The sequence below is a fragment of the Manacus candei genome, unplaced genomic scaffold (assembly GCF_025592945.1).
Source record: "Manacus candei isolate 608988 ecotype Guabito, Panama unplaced genomic scaffold, ASM2559294v1 h1tg000002l, whole genome shotgun sequence".
In the NCBI taxonomy this organism is placed as follows: domain Eukaryota; kingdom Metazoa; phylum Chordata; class Aves; order Passeriformes; family Pipridae; genus Manacus; species Manacus candei.
The window spans coordinates 10,391,007-10,411,314 of record NW_026138050.1 but is presented as its reverse complement, the minus strand read 5'-3'; the positions used below and the strand labels follow the sequence as shown (position 1 = coordinate 10,411,314).

The window sequence follows — 20,308 nt, the reverse complement described above, 5'->3', positions numbered from 1 at the left end:
ATGTTATAATTTCCTTTCAAACTCATAATAGACAATTCCTCAGTGCAGGCTCTTAGTAAAGAGACTCCCTTTAGGCTCCCTTTTACAAATACTTCAAGACCACTTAAGGCCCTGGTTTAGTACCTGTTCTTTCCAGCTAAATTTCAGCTCCACACCACACAAGCTGACTGCCACTATGAACACAGATCATGTCCAGTCACAGGATGACTGGCAAAGGAGAGGTATTGCAATCCATACCCACAAAGAGGTGAAGCTTTGAAAAATGCAATCTCAATACAACTTTAGGGATGCCATGATTGCTAAATAAACTGCTAAGAAGTAAAGATTTTGCATTTTCTCCCCTTATGCATCAATACAACAGCAACACACATGCTCATGAGCTTACACCTGAAGAAGATGAGCCCCAAGAAGAGAGATGATCTAAGACAAACTGAATAAATCATGGTCCCCAAGTTTTCCAGCTAACATAGCAACAACTGAAGTCAGTTCTCAGAGCTTTCCTGTTATGTACATAGAACATAGCTCTTTTCAAATACGGGTAAATTCACAAAGGGTCAATGTAACATCCAACATCAAACTGGGAAGTCAGATCACAAACAACAGGAACTTAACATCAAGCAGCTGTTTACAGTGCCAAAGCAGTCAATAGACAACAGGACATCAGTATAAAGGGGATCAGAGCTCAAAATAATGAGAGGAAGCCCAAAACACAGGCAACATACTCCCATGGCTGAGAATCATTGTTTTGAGACAATAGAGCACCCTGAAAAACTGAAGATCTGGCTCTTTGCTGCTTTGTATTTTAGGCAGCTGCTGAGTTCCTGCAAGTGAGCAGAACAGGACACATGTGCTTTATGCAAAGGGGTCACAGTAACAGAGTCCAGTGCAAGATGAGGTCCTCAGCTTAACTGGGGAATGTCATTAGTTTTTCCAAGATCTACAGAGTCAGTTACCTTTTTGACTAACTCACTCATTTTACTGTACTTTCTACCAAGACAATTCTGGTTTGTTTTTCTCAGCTTTGGCCTCCCACTCTTGGTCACAGGGTGATCAGCAGGGCTGTATCGCTTCAAATTCAGCTTCCTCTGCTTGACTTTCTCTGCTGTTTCCACTGGGTTTTCTGATTTGTGGTTTCTTTCATTAGTGGTTCCAAAAAAATAGTCACTGAAAGAAGCAGATTTCTGCCCCCAAACCTTCTGTACCAGACTTTCAGCATTCTCCAATCGTACACCAACCTAGGGAAAAGCAATTACAGCCTTGAAAAGCCTGGCAATGACCTGCATAAGCCACGTCGAGTTCTATAAGCAGAAATTAAAAAATACAACTAGATGCAACCAACAGTGAAAGATTTGCCAAATAAGACCCAGCAGCCTACAAAGTTTAGCATTCTACCTCATGCAGCATCCAGTACTGGATATTTCAGTATTAAATCTTTCCACAAAAATTAATTGGTTGATTATGTAAAACTCAGTCCAAAATAAAAATCCTTTTCCATTCGGGTACTGGTTCATTTACACATGATGGGACAGTTTGAGCTATATTCAACAAGAGCTGGGTTATAACTCTCTTGGGTAGTTCATGGTACCAGTAGAGTGACAGTGCTCTTATTATGACTAAATCTCTTATACAGAGGAGTGTCACCAGTCTGGGGCAACTGTGCTGTAGCAGTGAAAAGCACACCTTGCTAAAGCAACCACAATGGGAAAACAGAAAACACTTATTTTTACTTCAATACATCAAGTGTCCCTTGAGGAGGGGTATAAAAAACCCACAGTTAAAAAAACCCCATAAACTTGCCTCCAGTAGATTTACAGCCTGTCCCATAAGGTGAACGGTCAGATTTGTCATGACTGAGCGTGGTAGAAAAGATGCAGGAGAAAACACCACTGATGCTTCCACATTTGCACCTGCACCAGCTGCAATGGAGAACACCAGATGTCTGTCAGTTGGAGATCAGCTGTTCTCATATACTGTGCAAAACTCATAGTTCTTTGGGAAACTGTAACTCTGCTCATTAAGATGATGCTGAATAAAACATTGTCAGTAGAGGGAACTATTTAACTTTTTAGTACAACAAAGACATTACTGTAAGTAATTTCCATTTACTGGAATTCCATATTTACTGGATATTACTCACTAACATCAAAAGAAGAGCATTTACAATACATAACATACACAAATGCACTGGAAGAAATGGACAGAAAATAGAAATGTTACTTTAAAGAGTATCATCTAGTGTTTTCACTGAAAACAAATGATGAACAGATAGTAAAATAGGAAGGAAATAGTTCGAATATTTTCTTATACAAAGGGAAACAAGCACATGAATCAGGAAGAAAAAAATACATCCCAATCCCCTGTTGCTGCAAAGGAAGCTCACTAAGGAAGGAATCAAATTTGGTGTTCACAAAAATAATCTTTAAAATTTATTGGTTCTTAGTCTCCTCTCTCACAAAAGGCAAAGATTCAAGGTGTCTGGTTTGCTGGAATTACATTTCATATACTCCAATTAAGGTCAGAGCAGAATCAGCTTAATAGCACCCAGATATGCAAATGTAAGTCATAAAAATTAAACATGGAGCAACATGTAAAGGACCAGAAAAGCCATGTGGGATTTTAATAATCCATAAGTTACAAAGCACTAAGTTCTAAAACTCCACATACCTGAGTGAAACGTGACATCAGAATATGAGGAGTATTTCCATGTCTCCCTTTCAAAATCTCTGCTAAGGATTTCATCAGGAATAGAATTTCGAAGGTGCTCCTTCAGTGGATCATCTGTCTCCAGGATCTGAGAGAGGTGACTCCAAACAAAGGAGCCCACTTAAATTTTGTTTAAAAAAACAAAGAAAAGCATTTGGAGATTAGAGAAAAATTAAAGCAGTTTTAGAAACAGATACAGACAATATTTTCATTTATTTACACCAGCATTAATTCTAAGCCACCCCTCTGACCACAACTGAATTCACTCCTTTTCAGCACCATTAAAATCAGTCTGATGCACCCATCTTTATCACAGTAAACTTACTGAAATACTGTCATACTCTTTCCAGTATGGTATGTGAGGGACCATTCACTCCCTAATTTCATTTATGCCTCTCAGCTACCCTAGGTATAAGGGTAGGCAAGGGTATAAGAATAACCTATTTATTTACTGTTTGCAGAGGATCTGGTACACTAAATTTAAGGGAATGTAACAGAATTGGAGATGGTTTTTAACTTTGGCAACATCCTTCATTTTGTTCTTGAAAAATCACTGACCCAGTGTACTGAAACATTAAAAATAAAATTTAAGTGTGGGATAGACAGCAAGCACATGCAAATCTTAAAGTAACCATTAAAAACTACAAGCAGGAATAAAAATGGCCTTTTAAAGGCAAGCATTAAGCAACTTCAAATACCAGGAGGTCTATTAATCGATTAATGCATGAACATTGGCAACAACATTGCTGGATTTATAAGAGAAAACTGTCATACAACAAAGAAACCATTCCAAGATGAAGAGTCTTTCTGTACTGTGCAATGTACAACAGGTCCAAAAGTCTTTCAATTAAAAAAAAAAGTCACATACAGTTAAACAATTGTGATTGAGAATTAGTATTTCTGTGTGACAATGTGTGGATTCATGGTTTGGTCACATATGTGCTGTGTTGTGGGAGGCAAATATATCCCATGTGTTCTGGAGTCTGGCTCTTAAACAGAGGCTTTTTTGTCTCCTGAAGATAAAAGATATGCTCCAGACACTGAATACTGATATAACTGCATTTTGCACAACACAACTTCATTTTTTCAAATTTCTTTTTCTGAAGGTGGCAACTAAAAACTAATATGTGCTCTATGCCCCCAAAAGTACCTGTTATTCAAAAGTTTAGTGTATAAATTATTTAGGTGTCACATCAACAAAAGACAAAGGAAGGAAAACAGCAAAAAATCATAAGTACTGCATTAAATTGTTTAAAACACACAGCATTTTGGATGGACTGTTAGAGCTCCTTCATAAATCAGACAGATTAAATTTTCTGCGTGGAGCCACAGGGAGGAGAGTCACTGAGGGCGCACCTCGACAGGGTTTTGCAGGTGGATGCAATTTCTCTCTGCTTGAACTCTGAACAGAGGGGAAGAAGTGCCCTCCAAACCACAAACCACATCATCAGGTGAACATAACGCTGAGCCTGAACTCCTAACTGCTGCAGGATATCACATCCTGGTAAAATGGATACACAGCTTCAAATGTGGAGCCGGCCAGGACCCAGCCACACCTGAGTGCAGACAGAGCCTGCTTTCATCAGCCTGCAAACAACCTCACAGAGACCCTTCTCGTGTTTGCTTCTTCTTGACAGATTTAAATGCAAAGGATTAGTCTAGAGGTATTCTTTGTTAAACATGGTGAAGCCATTTTAGAATATTGCAGTATTATTTCTCCTTTCTCGATAAAATGCAATTTGCAGTTATCCCTTTGTATTTCTAATGCGCTGAGCAACAAAGATGTTCCACTTATCTTCCTCAAGAGCCTTCAGCTAATGAAGTGTTGCCAGTAGGGGGAATTAATCCTATGAAAAGTCAGTCTTCACTGACTATTGCTAAACTAACAATATCACAATTTCAATATAAACTGTCGCAATCATACAAACGATCTTTTAAAAACGATCTACAAAGCACTAAGAGAAAATAAAAATTTCTACAGATTGGTACCATTACACCTGTAAAACAAATGTTTTAAAAGCATCATTTAAGAACATGTCAGACTCTAGTAGCTGCTTGGCTAACCTTGGCTGGATGTTTCTTTCAGCAAAGTCTTTTGTACTTGTTTAAATAACTCTTCATGTGGACATTTCATTGCCATATAATAAGCAGCAATTCTTATTTCCACATCTTCGCTGGTTGCTTGATACAACTGAACTAAAATATCATTCTAAGAGAAAAAGATGAAAAAATAAAGACAATTACAACTTACTCCCTTAGAACACCTCATGTATGCACTTCCAGGTCCAGGTGGATTTTTGAGATAGCTATTGCTTTGCATCTGACAAAGTCACTTTGTGCAATATGTATACAGATGTTTGTACATATTCTCTATACTACCTTATTCACAAATTTCCTGAATAAATTGTCATTATGACCTGAATTCTGAATCCTACACAGAGTAATTTATACAGGACTCTGCAACACAGAGCCTCTCCTGCCAGCACAACTCTTGAAGGTGTTTTTATTTCACCAAAGGGTAGACCTGGCTGTCATATTTCTCTCACTTGCCACAGCTCAGGCATAGACAGCGATGGACACATTTTTGTTCACAGGCTATTGAGATCATCAGTTCTGGTCTCAATCAAAAAGCAGGACCGCAAATTTGTTCTGTTCAATATTTCTCCAGTATCAACAAATATGAATTTTTAGGTGAACTGCCACAAATTAAGACATTAGTGACTGATACTAGTAACATTTTTATTAGTATTTAACACCCCCCGGCTCACCCACAGGGTGTCAGTTTAGCAGTTCATTTGATGGGGTGTATGACAACATATAGACTTCATACTTTGAACAGGTCTAAGGATCAACACCAAGCTTCATAACTACAGAACAAATGAATTATGCCAATCCATGTTGCAATTAAATTTTAAAAGGCCACAGAAAAATACTTCTCCAAGTGCAAGTCCATGTGAAACCTCTTGTTCTTCTGGAGTAGGGCTGCCAGCTTTGCCCAGGCCAGCACTCCTGGCTTTGCCATTCCTTTTAGCATCAAGTTATTTGAGATAAACAGATTTTGTGTTTTCCTCCATTAAACCATTTAACAAAATGTTCTAACTTTGACAGCGTATTGCAAATCACAACAAGCTTCTCACCATAATACTTTATATTTCAGGGAATGATACAGTGGAATAGACTATGGGAAGAATCAAGTACTGTGGGTTCTCAGCCATAACCTACCCAACTGAAGTAACTGTTTAAGAAGTCACAAACACTGCCTCAGTCACAGCTGAGGTGTGTTACCTCAGCTACAGCAGCAGAGGGGCTCTGCTGGAACACGTCTGCACTTGTTCCTTATCTCTTGGTGTGTTTCGTAGCTATTCCAAAAAGTCAAAACTCTGGAGCAGTGCCAGGAAGTCACCTGCTGGCAATAAATCACTTACCCTGACAGAGCAGGGAATGCGCCTGAAGGCCTGGATAGCAGCTAGGCGGATTTCCATGGGATTACTGCTCAGGGAAGCACAGGAGCTCAGAACAGGAGCCAGCGAAGCCGCTGCCAGTCCCGCGTTTCCGACGGCTTTTAACACCAGCTGCATCTGTAAATACAGAGCAAGGTGGAATAAAAGGTTTCTCATGTGTTGTCAGCTCTACATTGAATTTTATTGCAACAACATTTTCTGTGCAAACCCGTGTTTAAAATGATTACTGCTCATTTGGGGAGTTTACTGCAGCCCCTGTTGTACCAGCTATACTGTGGCTTCACTGGGAAGACAAGACACATGGAGCACTGTTCTATTCTAATGCCATTTAGCACTTGTAAGTAGAATTTGGCTTAGATCTGGTGGAATACAAAAACATTATTAAAAGGCTGTGTTGCAATGGAAAAGCAGAAGTCACACATTTGATGTCCTGCAAAAGTTCTTCGAGTACTTTGATATTTTGTCCCTTTTGATCACAGATATTTTTACCTTTCAGTGATTTGTCTTGGGGTTTTGGGCACAATAAGCAAATTAAAATAATAATTTGTCAACAGATGAGTGTTCTTTATACTGATCAACAGTATGAAGTTTGGGTATTATTTCCACAACAAGAACACCCACGCTGATAGGTTGTACTTGTTGGATTACAAAACTTTATCAGCCCATCCTTGCAAAGAATATCAATTTACAAAGCTTGTATTCATGGCTTTCTGGAAATCCAATGAATGCCATTTTCATCAAACAAGTTCTAGATCAGAAAGGGTATAGAAGAGTAAAGCACTATATCCTATGCCTCTGTATGGCCAATACCTCACTGAGATGTTCTGAATCTTGCACAGTGCAGTTTCCTCCCAAAAATTTCCCAAGAATCCTCAGCACACCCTGCACAGCAGGTACATCATCACAGGAGCTGTGAGCTGAGCAAAACCTGTGTAGGAGAGCAGTTACTCCCAAGAAGCAGCTCTGGCTTGCTCTGGGTGACTCCAGCAAAGGCTGTAAAGGAGCACAAAAAGAACAGGGAGCTTCAGAGAAGTCATGAGAGTGGCTATGGTAACATACCACAGAAAAGAAATGTATCAAAATATTTACATACTAAAACACAATCTCAACAATGGTGTTTTCAAACAGTCTGTAAAGGAAGTACAAAAGCAAACAACAAAAAGAGGACAACCTTGAAGAGATATACTAGAAAATTCTTGTACATATGGGCTAAATTAGTGTCTACATGGTACAGACCTCAGTTCTTTTCACAAGAAATCATGCCCTGTGTGCTTAGGAAGGAGTGTAAAAACAAATCTAAACTATTTTTCTGGACCCTACAAATAGTAAAACCCTCACCACCACACAATTTCTCTAAGTTCCACCTCTATACTTAATGAAAACCACTGATAGCTCAGTAAATCCTGGGTAGTTTACCCATTTTTAGATGAAAATTAGTTTTTCTCTCCCATAAACCTGCTAATTCCTAATTTCTGTGTGAAGAAAGCCTGTTACTGTTGAAAATCCCACCACTTCAACCAGTGCTTGTGAATCCCAAATTTTTTTAAAATATCTGGGCTACAGATGCAAATCAAGCTGCTTCCTCATTTGGAAACCAGGTAAAAATAGCCAGTATTTTCACCACCAAAATTACCTGGACAGAGTTTTGTATATATCTATGAAAAAGACTATTACTGTAAAACACAAAAATTATGGACCACCATGATTATGAGATCAATGACAAATTAAAAAAGAAAAAGCAACATCCACTCACAGCAAGAGATTCAATCATGCCCGAGGTGGGCTTAGGAATGAATGCAAATGACCAGAAGAAATGTTCTACTTTGTCTTCCTCGACTTCTCCAGAAGCCACAAGTTCTTTCATTAGGATAACACATGCCTCTGTAGCACAAGATGGGAGAGCATCTATTAATGGTTGCCTGTAACACAAGAAAAAAGTACAGCAAATCTAAAAATGAACAAAATACTCAAGAATCAAATTTGCTTAAAACCAGCAGCACTGATTTCCCTCTAAGCCATGACTCAGGTTTCCTGTTCCCCTTGCTTCTGAGACGGGAAGTCTGTCTGTGGGAATAGGCATGGGACAGGAAAGTCTATTTTGTACACAACAGTCATTCAGTGAGGAGAGAATATCATCCCTCTGTTACAGAAACAAGATCTGCTATACAAATGCTTCCTTTAAAATGCTCCAAATATAAATCCAACATCAGGGCATAGATTTAAAACACTGAACTATTTTAGATAGGAGAGAAACATTTTGTGACTATGTAATTTTTGAATGCAATTACTAAAGGAGCCTTACCAGTTGTCTCTGCACTTAAATGAAGATCTTTGCCATAGTGCTCTTAAGGCCTCAAGAGAGAGATGTCGGAGCTCAAACACGAGGGTCATGAAAAGGCCTGCAGTCTGCAAGTGCACAAAACCAGGTGTAATATTCCTGCTGTGCAGAAACCAGCTTCAGAGAACAGAGCACAACAAGCTTACACCAGCATTGCCATTGATTTACAATTTAACCTGAGAGCAAACCCCCTGTTCTTCCCTTTGTTCCTACATTCCTTCCCTCACTTGCTTTTCTGTCCAGACTGCAAACATACAGGGAGAGGGCTTTTACTTTGGATATCAGTCAGTCCCTCAGTGACCACCATGCACACCACTGGCATACAAATGAATAATAAACCCAAATGCAACACTGTGGTTACAACCCAGAAGAGAAGATCATAATCTTCTCTGAGTTTGCACAGCAAGATCCTGATTTATGGCCAGAACTGCTGACATAGCTTTAACACTGAATGAAACAATGGTCAACCTAACTTTATATTAGTCTTAGGTTTGCGTGAAAGATCATTTAGCTGAGGTTTGGACAACACTTAGAAGCTTGTTTTACCTTCTATCTGCAGAATTGTTATAGTTCTACTTAAAAAAAATTTTAAAAATTCTTCTGAAAGCATAAACATGATATTCTTTACACCCAATCAAGAAGTAGCTAGTAACTATATTACCTTACTAGGAAAAAAAAAAAGAAAGGAAAAACCTTATCATGCCCTTTTTTTGGGTCAGACTGGGGTATAGGAGTGAGGCAGAGCAAATCTGACATACTCTTGCCCACTCTGCTTAGTGCACACACAGTGCATTCACTGGAGTTACAGACCAAGCATCAAAACCCAGACAGTCAAATGGAAATTCAGCCTCCAGCAGAAGTGGTGTGATCCTCAAGCCTCTCTCAAGTGAGGGTCCCTTCTCCCCATCCCTTTTTCCATTCTTTGTCAGTATGTAGCTTGTTCACTTAATGGTCCATTAGCTAATCTACATCCACATTGAAATTCAATCTTGTTCCATAATAGCATTAAAAAATTAAACAACGACTTTGCTTCTTGGAAATGACAGTCTCCACCTCCATTTTCTCATCCCTTCACTGTTTTCCCTGGAGTTGGGGATTTTTCCCTTCCACTTATTCTTGGCTTTGTGTCCTGAAAGAAATGCATAATCTCACCTCATTCAGAGTCAAACAATAAGGGGACAAACAAGCTGTACACGCAGAACAACTGCAGCTGTCTCCCAAGCAACCTGTGGCCATTCCCATAACTTCTTTCCTGGCCCAAAGGACGTTTTATTGGTTGAAATGAGGGATAATAAAGATTCTCTTTGAAACGTCTTGTCACACAGAGGGAACACCCTGAAACAGTGGAAATGGTTCGCGACCAATCGAACCCTGTGCTGGGACAGGCATATGATGAATAATTCACCTCTCCTTTAGGCAGTGGCACAGACAGCAGCCACTTGTGCTAATCCTAGTGATTTACTAAACAAATTTCCCACACATGGAGCCAGTAGGCCTCTTTGGAGGCAGAAGTGACATCCCACTGTTACTGGGAAAAATCGTCTACCATTCTTTCAAAGACAATGAATTATGGGTGAATTTAGAGAAAGTTTCTCAGATCCACTGCAGTAATTTCTTCTTTCAGCATTTTCCAGTCAGCGTGTAGCCCTCTAGTCTGCGCCTAAACACCATTATATACTGCTGTCACACTGGCAGACACCTAGAATTCAGCATTACAGTACCAAAAGAGGCTGCTTCCATTCCACCTTAGCAAGAACCAACATATATATGGCTCTGTTAGCTCTCCATAGCCCCAATCTCCACAGCATCCAGCTAAAGGACAGAGCAGACTTGCTTGTAACTCAGAAACAGAAACCTATCCCATACTCCACCACCCAGGAAAGCCACCTGCTGCTTTCCCCTGAGCCCGGGGCATTGTGCCTTCCCCTTAAGTCTCACATCACATATTAAATGCCTATTTGTGCTTGTTAATCACAGCTAAAGACAAGAGAGAGGTGAATACACACAGTGTATTACTGCAGAGCTGTAATCCAGCAGTGAACTCTTCTCCAGTCCCATAGAGCCTTTACTCCATCTCCCAGGATCTGTGTCCCACCCCAGCAAAGAGACAGGCAGAGCTTCTGTTCCTTGACCTGGGACTTGCTCTAGATAAAGGAAGGTGAAGTGCCCTCTATGCTAGGCCTGAAGCTTTCAGTTAACATCCCTTGTGCCTATGAGCATTTACAAGAGATATGATGTTTTGACACCTTGGTTTGATTTACTGTTTATATAGGAAAACAACACTTCAAAGCATTTTATCTTTCTCTAATTTTACATTTAAAAAACGTCCAAAACAATGAACTGCTTCAGTATTTCAAAATTGCTGTTCTCCTGGTCACCTCTTATCTGTGTAAGAGAATTCCCAGACCACAAAGAGACTCAAGGGAAACAGAGGCTGTGTATAAAAGCTCACCTCATAACTTGCACTGTGTGCTAAGCAAAGCTTCCACACCAGTTCAGTCACTTCCCTTCCTTTGACCTCCCTCTCCATTTCTTCCCTTTCATAGAGAATGCTGGTCACGTACAGATCCTCATAGTCCACTGGAAAGACATAAGGAAAAATCAGAGATCTGCTGGTTGCTGACCATTTGCTGTGGTTAATCCTCTATGCTGGGGGGAAATTTCTCTCTGAGTCTTCATTTTTACCTCTGAGAGTCCCTCTAGTCCCAGTAAATATAATATAAATGCCTGCAGCCAGCTTGAATTTAAGAACACAAGAGAATAAAATCTAAAGATAACTGTGACCTGTGTGAGTCAGAGAAACAAGACAAAGATACACATGAAAAAAGTCCTACTTTCCATCAATATGCCTCTTAGAATGGCCCTGCTACATTACATTCATTGTCATCTAATCACTCATCCCACACTTCAACCTCCCAAAAAATCAACAGGAGATTTGGGTGCCAAGAAAAATAAATGGCTTGGCTCTTAATCTCTTCCTGGGGAAGAATCTTGTCATCTTATGTTGGCATAACTATAAACAAAAGGTATCCTGGAAATTTGGGGTTTCCTCTTAAAGAAAAAATCCAACTATTTAGAAGCAGACAAAAATAATACAAAATGTTTCTCAACATTTAGAGCCCAACTTTAAAATATTTCCTCAGGCAAGTTGCTTGTTGTAAAATCATTCTCCTAAGGAGAAGCACCCAGAGCAAAGAAGGAGAAAAAGTCAAAACAGTACTCAGACATGGTGTGTCAGTTCCATTAGGACTTACAATTAATTAGGACCCATTTGCATAGTAATTAGGAATTGTCCACAGGCACAGGAAGGCTGATGCTCTGTGTACAAGGCAGTAGGTATGTAAAGTAGGCAAAAAGGAGTTGGCCATTACAGAAAGTCATTTTTGGAGAGCCACCCTGCTTTGTTATGGCAGGCTCCAGCTCTTGAAGAAGGGACAGCTCAGCCCAGCCTGTAAAAACACCCACTTCCAAATCATTTAATACATTGGAGGAAATGCCATGGGCAAAGAGTTCTCACAGGCAAGACACAGTCCCAAGACTTTTCTAGGAAATAAATTTATTTTATTTTAGTAGAAACCTTTTTTGTGCAGTGTGTCTGCTTCCACCCGAAGGAGCTGCAGCGAGGACTGTGTCTGTGTGTCTGTCCCACCACCCTTCTGAGGGAACAGCGTCACACGGTCGGACTCGGTGCATCTGGCCTCTGCCAGGACTCCATCCTTAATGCTCTGAACACATTCCAGTTTGGAAGACAGGACCTGCTGCTCAGACTGGGAAGAACAGATACTTCAGGTAAAGTTATTGATGACCTGTTTAATCCTCCCAATCCTTCCTCTCCCAGCTTCACAGAGGATTCCAGCTCTGGGATAGCTGCAGTCCCCTGTCTAGACCTCTGACAGTGCCCAGCCTGGGGAGGTTAGCATGCTCTTTATTTTCAGTCTAGCTTTTCATCACTGAAAAGCAACTGCTGCTAACTTTCAACATCAAATGGTCTCAATTCATTTCAGTTCACAAAGCCTCAGTGTTAAGCGGCTCTTTTTGGTCAGTAGAGCTGAAAAAAGCAAAAGGCTGGTAAACTACAACTAGCTAGTATACAAGAAACAAGTAATATCCACCTAATAAAATGGCATAAGATACAAACATTGACTGTATTTGCTGTCAACAGTGGAAAGCTGCAAGTCTGGCTCTTAGAAAAGCTCCTATCTTTCCAAAGTTTTCTCAAAAGAATAACTTTCTTTTCATAATGTGTTTTTTTTCTTGTTCACATCTCTCTATTCCCCTTTTCCATGCTCCTCTTTCAGTTTATCACTATAACACGTTTTAATGAGAGTTTAATCCAGGTCCCTAAGAACCTCTTGCCTTTGTACTGTAACATCCATCAATTACAGTGCAAATTGGCATGAAAACAAATTCTGTAAATAACAGGCATTTCAGGCAGAATTATATTCATAATTTCTTTGCTAAGGACTCAAGTTTGGGCAGACACACACTCTTCAAATAAGCTAAAAGGTCCCATGGAATAATCAGTGTCATTCCCCTGAAACTCACCGACACATGAGGAAGAACAACAGACTGCACAGAAGTAAAACCAGAATATCGATGGGAGCAGAGGTTTAAGTCCCTTGTCTTTACAAGAACGGGACCCTTTCGCTGGTACTTGGTTGGGCATATTCCCAGAACGTCCACCTAGTAACAAACATACACTGCTGAATCACACATGCAATACAAGGAGGTATTGTGGGTTATTACAATTCATTTTAATAATTACTTTTTTGTAGTAACAACAGAGACCTAAATTCTCCCTGGCAGAACACTGGCTTTGCCACAAAAGCTGTGAAAAGGCAAATAATTTTAAAGACTTTGGTCAAACTTTATAGTAGTCGGGGCCTGCTGATCTGTTTAACCTCTCTGTGTTATTCTGAATCAGATCATTTACAGTTGTATGCTTTTTCAGTTGAGGTTTTGTGGGTGTACAGGGAAGCATTAATTCAGAAGAAGGTTACTAATCAGTATAAATTTAATTACATATGGATGTCTCAAGCCTTACAGCAGAAAATCCCTTTAAGCACTGACATGCAGCAATAGCAGGAGAATGAGGTAGTGCACATCATGCTGAAGGTTAGTCTAGAGACAGCTCTTCACAACAGAACCAGAGCCCTTGAGGTGTCTCAGCTGCACTCGTGCAAACACACAGGTGACAGCAGGGTAGGCTGGCCTATTGTTCCAGTCTAACCCAGCAGAACTTGAGCTTAAGCATTAAAATAATTGCAAAGAACTCCGAGAAGCCAGATCGTAAAGCCTCCTGAAATTAATGAAAAAAAAGAAAGGAGGAGTAACCATGAATAATGAATATAATATTTTCCCCAGAGGACAGGTAAAGCCCTGGTGTTACCACCCTGGTAACGAAGCAGTGGATTTAGCAAGAATGAGAATTTATAACATCCACTACAAAAAACAATTAGGTGACTGCCGCTGTCTGCTGAACCAAGTGGAAAAAACCCTTATTTATTTACAAAAGGCATAGACTTAGCATGTCCAAGGGCCTCAGTGAGCTCAGAGCATGACTGTAGTGATGGTCTCACCTCCTCAACAACGGCACCGGCAGCGGGTGCTTGCGCTGTCTGCAGGACACTGAGAATGCCTCGTTTTATGTTCAGTGCCCAGGGCTGCTCACTCCTCACAGGGCAGAGCTTCAGAACTTTCCCATCATGGAAAGAAAAATGAAGAGGATGCTGTTCTAGTATTCCCCTGCAATAAAATAGTTTATTGTTTCTTGCTTTGAATAGTGCAAGTCGGTCTATGACAGGCTCAGATTCCTCAACAGAGCTGTTCCTCCACAATGGGTCTGTCTCATTCTGTATCTCCACTCTTTGTAGCACGCCTCTGTTCTTCATAAATCCACCCTGACCCTAGGAGTCCTTAAAAAACCCCTCATAAAACCCTAAAAATAAATCCTCTCAAGATAATCACAGCACCCTTGACATAATTGTAAAGAATTCACCTGGAGCTGCTTTTATTAGATGTTACAAGTGTAATGCACTTAATGTTCTTGTTCAATGTAGGAAAGAAATTTCATTTTATAATTCAGGGTACCTTTGGCATTGGAAGGCCTGTCTGAACTGTAAAGTAATATTATGTCTCTTCAGGTGTCATACACAAGAACAACTGCTTTCCAATGAACCCACACCTTCCTGCTCTGCTAGGTGTTTATACCTGGGCTTTATCCCAAATTTGTTCCCCCACCTCTGCTATCAGTACACTCCCTAACTGCTTTTGCTATCCCAGAGTACACAGCATTTTCTACATTTGCAAGAGATCACTTTTTAACATTGATTTTCACTCCTTATATAATGTACTTTAATCATATACTTCCCCTCTAAATGGGGAAAAACAAGCCATCCAAAGGAAGAATTCTGCAGTAGCCCAGTGTTCAGCTCCCATACAGGGAGACAGACAGTTCACCTGCCCATTAACTGTGGAACTAATCGTTCATCTCATCAGCCGGGTCACAGAGTAAGAGGTAAACTTTAAACACACCAACATCTGGATAAAGTCTTTCCAGAGGAAGAGACTGGGCCCATGGGATAAGGGGTTCTGAACTCCTAGGCAACTGTGGCTGCTTTTGCTACTATCTGTGGAAATTACATGCGTGTTCAGAGGACAAGCCAGACTACTGTATGTTCACAATAGGCTGAGGCAAATGCTAATAAGGTTTACTCATGTGAATAATTATTTTCAATAGCCAAGCTTCACTGAATGCTTTCTTTGCTATCTCTATTTTTTGGCTTCTCTGCAAAGAATGAGGCACAACTGCTCTTACAGCTATGAAAATCCTGCAGAGAACTTCACAGAAGATGTGCCTGTATTCTCATTTGAACTCTGATACCACTGCCCACACTGGGGAACACAAAGTTCTTCCTGATTAATATAAAAAGCAGTGCATTTACTCCAAGCTTGCTCTTTTTGACCCTTTGAATTGAGTCAATTACCTCAGTTTTCAGTGTTGTTTAAAGGCTGAGAATCCAAGTGGCAGGACAAAGAGGAAGATTACAAGGCTGAGCTTAATCAGACAACAGAACTGCTTTTCTTTTGACAACACAAGAAGCGTCAGCTCGCTGGGAAAATGCCAGACCTCCACAGTTTGAAGAGATCTTTTTGTATAGGCATCTACACTGGAGACTATACCTTGAGAAGTCAGTGAGAAACACACTGACATATGTTATGAATGAGCTACTAAAACCAAGAACATAAAAGGAAGAAAATTAAATTAGATAAATAAATGCAGTTTAAATATCTGGGAAGGAAAAAAAACCCCAATGTTTTGCATTGTGAGACTCTTCCAAAGCAATAACTTCTGAAATGTACTTCAAAACTCAAGAGTCTGTACAAGTAACAACTACAGCCTAGAGACCTCTGATCCATACAGGCTGCTAACCAGCTAGAGGCCTGGTAATTTGTGCCCAGAATAATTTTAATAGTCTGCTCTCCAATTATTTTTACATGCAAAGGGATGAAAATTAGGTTTAAAAAAAACCTGTTTGGACCAAATACTTCTCATTTTGCTGGTGGTGTGCACATCTTGATCCTTGCTTTTTCAAAAAAAAAAAAAAAAAAAAAAAACCTCAAAAGAAACTCTAAACCTAAACATAGTATGAAACACACTGAACGATGTCCAGTCAAGTAGCTGCTAAGCCATATAGCTTCAAAAAAACCCCCAAACTACACCAGATTAAGTTTTCTACCTTAGACTGTCCATTTCCTTCAGAGGCTCCTCTCTGGATGCAAAACTTTTCTTAATCTGCACATCTTGCACCTAGGAGCAAAGATATAGGCAATGTATTTCATTGTCAAAAGGAAGTTGTGTCACATCAAAGCAATGCTGCAATTCTAATTATGAAATCCAGAATTGAACTGGAACTGGATCTCATCTTTTACTTACAAGAAAAACAAGGGTCTCAAATGTAGCAATAATCCCAAAGAAAGGTAAGGTTACATGTCAGCTCCTCCCAATCTCTCAGATTGTTATGACAATACTTACTTTCAAAACCATCTGGCAATTCCCCAATACCTCGATGATCACTGTGCTCTCCAGAGAGATGCCACTTCTTTTGTGAATACTTCCCTGCAGGAATGTGCTGGTGACTGCTGAATACCTGTAGCTGTATCTAGCTCTTTTGGGGAAGTACCATGCACTGTGTCCTGGGAAACAAACAAAAAAATGGGGTGTTTTTTTCAGTTTATGAGGCTTTCCCCTTCCCCTATTTTTTTCTGCCTTTTAATCTTTTTAAAAACCCAGAAAGCACCTGGGTTTTTCAAAGCTGGCTATAGCTCCTGCACAGAAGGTGAAAATCCTTCCCCTCTCTCCTATGCACAGAACCTCACCAACTCCTTCGAGGCAGGAAGACAATTTCCAAGGGTAGAAAAGGGATTCAGTGCATTCACAGCATGATTTTCTTCTGACGCCTTTCAGAGAGCAGCAAGAGCCAGATGAAGTAGATCTGCTGATGCATTCACAGTGCTCTTAATGCCCATGGCTGGGTTTAGTCCTGCACTCGTTTAGTCCTTGATGAGCTTTAAAGTCTGGGAGCTTTCTGAGTGCACAGAATGAGAACTTTAGGCAAGTATGGGCCTGGTAAAGCTTAGTGGAACTTCTCCTCTACTTCCATGAATGCTGATTCCTCAGACACAGGTATCATTCCTCTCAGAACACAACATCCCTACAGAAGGGAAGGAAAAATCCCTCCTCCCTTACCACATAGAAGGCCTGAGTACAGTTTTGTTTTACTCACCTACACACTCTGCAAAGCAAGATGCTCCATAACTTAAACTCTCTGAGGATTCTGCAATGACAGGTAAGAGAACAGAAAAGCACTGAAAATGTGTGTGCAGCTCAGTACAGACCCACTGCTTTTAAATTTCAATGAAATAACTGAAATCAAAGCATGGTCCTAAAAACAAATAAATAAATCCATGACAGTTTTTCTACCGAGTACACAGGGACAAGACTTTGCTCTCACCCCATTCCACACATCTTACTCACAAGCACATACATAAAGGAATGACCTGCCTTAGTGTATTTATTGAGGTAAGCATGGAAATGCAACAATACAGTGGCTACCAAGTGAATTTAAGAAAGAGTTTCTTAATCCAAGAAAGAATTACGTATTATCCACCACATTTCTTCATATCCATGGTCTTTTAACTTTATTGCAGTTCAGGAAAATTTCTACATAGCTATGACTTTTACTGCACATGGTCATTCAAGAAATCCTAAGCATCACTGAGAACAAGAGCAAACTTTACTGCCTAAGAAAAACTTTTGCTGCAGCAGCACACTAAGGAACACAAACATCACAACTTGAGCGTGGCAGTTGGTTCAGATGTCCTTTAACACTGGGGAGCCTGTTCTCCTGCATGACTTTCACTCAGACTTTGACTGGGAGGGCAGCGAGTTCAAGGGGATGTAGAACACACCACAGAGATGGAATTGCTGTAGATTCACGTTGGCACTAACAGGGGAAACAGCTGGGGCTGCTGGTTCAGAGCTTCCACTCCTCCTCTTTCTGTGCACACATCTCTGCACAATGAGCTAGCAGGACTTTCATTCCAATGCTCTGATGCTGAACGACCTAAAATGAGCCTGGCAGAATTACATGCAGCAGTTATTGAAAGCACTGCTAGACAGCAAAACATCCACAATGAACTGGAAGAAAAATTCTCATTCACCCTCAAAAACTCCTCTGTGAAAAGAAATTTTTAGGGTATCCATTTCCTCTGCATCACTGTGATTGCCCCTGCAGGCATGACTGGGAACTCAAAAGGGCTGGGCTAACAGGAACAGCCAAAATCAGATACATAGTCCTGCTGCACTTGTATGTGCCACAGTGAAAGAAAATGTCCCAAGCAATTCAATAATAAGTACAATCACCCCAACCCCTATGCCATGAAAAGCTAATGAGCCTCCCTGTGAAGCAGTAACTAACACCCCTGTGCTGCTCAGCTTTGTCTCCCAGTGGAGACAGAAGGTAAAAGAACCTCTTTATTCTGGTTCTGGCTTTTGGGTGTTTTACATGTGCCCAAAGGAAACGCCCTTGTCAAATTACAACACTTAAAAATCCACATTAATATTATTTATTTCAAACTAATTTTCTCTTCTCTTAATCCTTTTTGTTAAATGTCAAAACTATTGGCAGGAGGAAAGAAGGGAACTCACTGGATTTAGGACAAAAACAAGAAAAGGTTTGTTTCTTTACCCTCCCCCTCGATCTTACATACATTTTTATTCCCAAATTAAAATTTAAGTTTCTAGAGAGTAGAATTACATTTTTCTTGAAAAGATCTTATCCCACACTTATATTTCTTCCCATCCAATGCTCCTTTTCTTTTTGCAGAATTAATTCTCTGTATAGAACTTCAGGTTTTACCCTCCAAAAGTATGAATAACATTATTTTCAAGCAAACCTGATCCAGTGCTAGAGATACCTGCAAAGTGATAAAACTTTTGGGCACAGAGAGATCAGGTCAGGTAATACATGAGAATTATTGCTAGACTATAAATTTTTATAAATATACCTATCTGTACATAAAACATGTGCATTAATTTCAATATTCCAAACATATCACATTTCTCAGTTTCCTTGGAGGGAAAAAAATCATCCCTAGATCATCCTAGAGAGTGGATGAGGTGAGAAAAGGGCAATTCAGCCCCCCCTTTCTTTTAAACAGTGGGAAAAGGCAGTGTTAAGTTAACGACTTTCAACAAAGAAACCTGTACAACTTATTAAAGAACCTTAAAACAAATATGGTAAGACAAACTTGGAAAATTCAACCGTTCAATGCAGCATCAGGAGGCACCTGAATGCTGAGCTCAGAATTGTTAAACGTGCTCATCACTGGCAGAGTGTGGGAGGCTGAGCAGCCTGGACAATCAGGCACCTGATTAACTTTGTTAGGGTGCCTAAATTTAGGGTTTCTGCTCTTTGCTTTGTTCTTTTTGAATTTTAAATTTTCTTCCTTCATTTATTTTGGTTCTGGAAATAGCCCACACTTATCTCCCTTCAACTGATAAGAGTAACAAACTACTGACAGTTCGTGATCTATTCACACTTCTCAGAACCCTTCATCTGCCGAATACCAAAGTGAGCACAATTTTAGAACACGATACTAACATACGATTTTCAGGCGAGGATAATAAAATGACTGGCACAACCCCAGTGTTTCTGCTACTTTCCCTAAAATCCTGAAGGAAGATGCACTATTTAACTGCCCCCTTTCCAGGTAAAGCTCTCCCACTTGCCCAGTACCACCCAGAGAGCTCAGTAAAGCAAACTGCTACACCACGCTGAAAATCAAGACAAAGCTGCTACAAGAATTACCACAAACCTACAAGCTGTAACATAATTTACAACATCTCAAGAGTTTTGCTAGCGAGATCATTCCTTAACAGAAGTATTCTGCATTGAGAGCAGAGGAAAAAGCTGCTTCTACTTACTCCCTGAAGCTCCTGCCACAACAGCACAGAGTAAAATGATGGCGTGCAACCCCATGGCCATCGAAAGCACCTCCTCTGGCCAGAAGTTAACAAAAACACATCAGTTCTCCTCTCAAAGGCACCTCTGAGCAAGGCAGTGAAAGAAAATTTCCTTCACAAAGCAGGATCTCACTATTTCAACTCCCCTCTTGCAGCCAGAGGAGGGGCTCTGGCAGAGGGGAAGGGGCGCATGTATAGCGAGGGGGAGAGACAGACACACACAAACAATGGTCCCATCTCCAACAGCATTCCAACCCTTTTGCAAAAAAAGAGAGAGAG

At 40.3% G+C, this 20,308-nt stretch overlaps 1 protein-coding gene across 1 annotated transcript in view; it reads right to left on the bottom strand.

The window, feature by feature from the left end:
• Nucleotides 1-14,393, bottom strand: part of LOC127466297 (uncharacterized) — a 60,874-nt gene extending 46,481 nt beyond the window's left edge. Inside the window, exons 1-12 of the mRNA XM_051776967.1 lie at nt 14,082-14,393; nt 13,048-13,185; nt 12,080-12,269; nt 10,955-11,082; nt 8,467-8,570; nt 7,918-8,083; nt 6,975-7,157; nt 6,129-6,281; nt 4,768-4,912; nt 2,665-2,823; nt 1,798-1,916; nt 954-1,235 (exon numbers count right to left, since the gene is read on the bottom strand). Coding sequence (XP_051632927.1) covers nt 954-1,235; nt 1,798-1,916; nt 2,665-2,823; nt 4,768-4,912; nt 6,129-6,281; nt 6,975-7,157; nt 7,918-8,083; nt 8,467-8,570; nt 10,955-11,082; nt 12,080-12,269; nt 13,048-13,185; nt 14,082-14,393 — 2,079 coding nt within the window. The remainder of the gene's footprint in view (nt 1-953; nt 1,236-1,797; nt 1,917-2,664; nt 2,824-4,767; nt 4,913-6,128; nt 6,282-6,974; nt 7,158-7,917; nt 8,084-8,466; nt 8,571-10,954; nt 11,083-12,079; nt 12,270-13,047; nt 13,186-14,081) is intronic.
• Between the last annotated feature and the right edge of the window lie 5,915 nt (nt 14,394-20,308).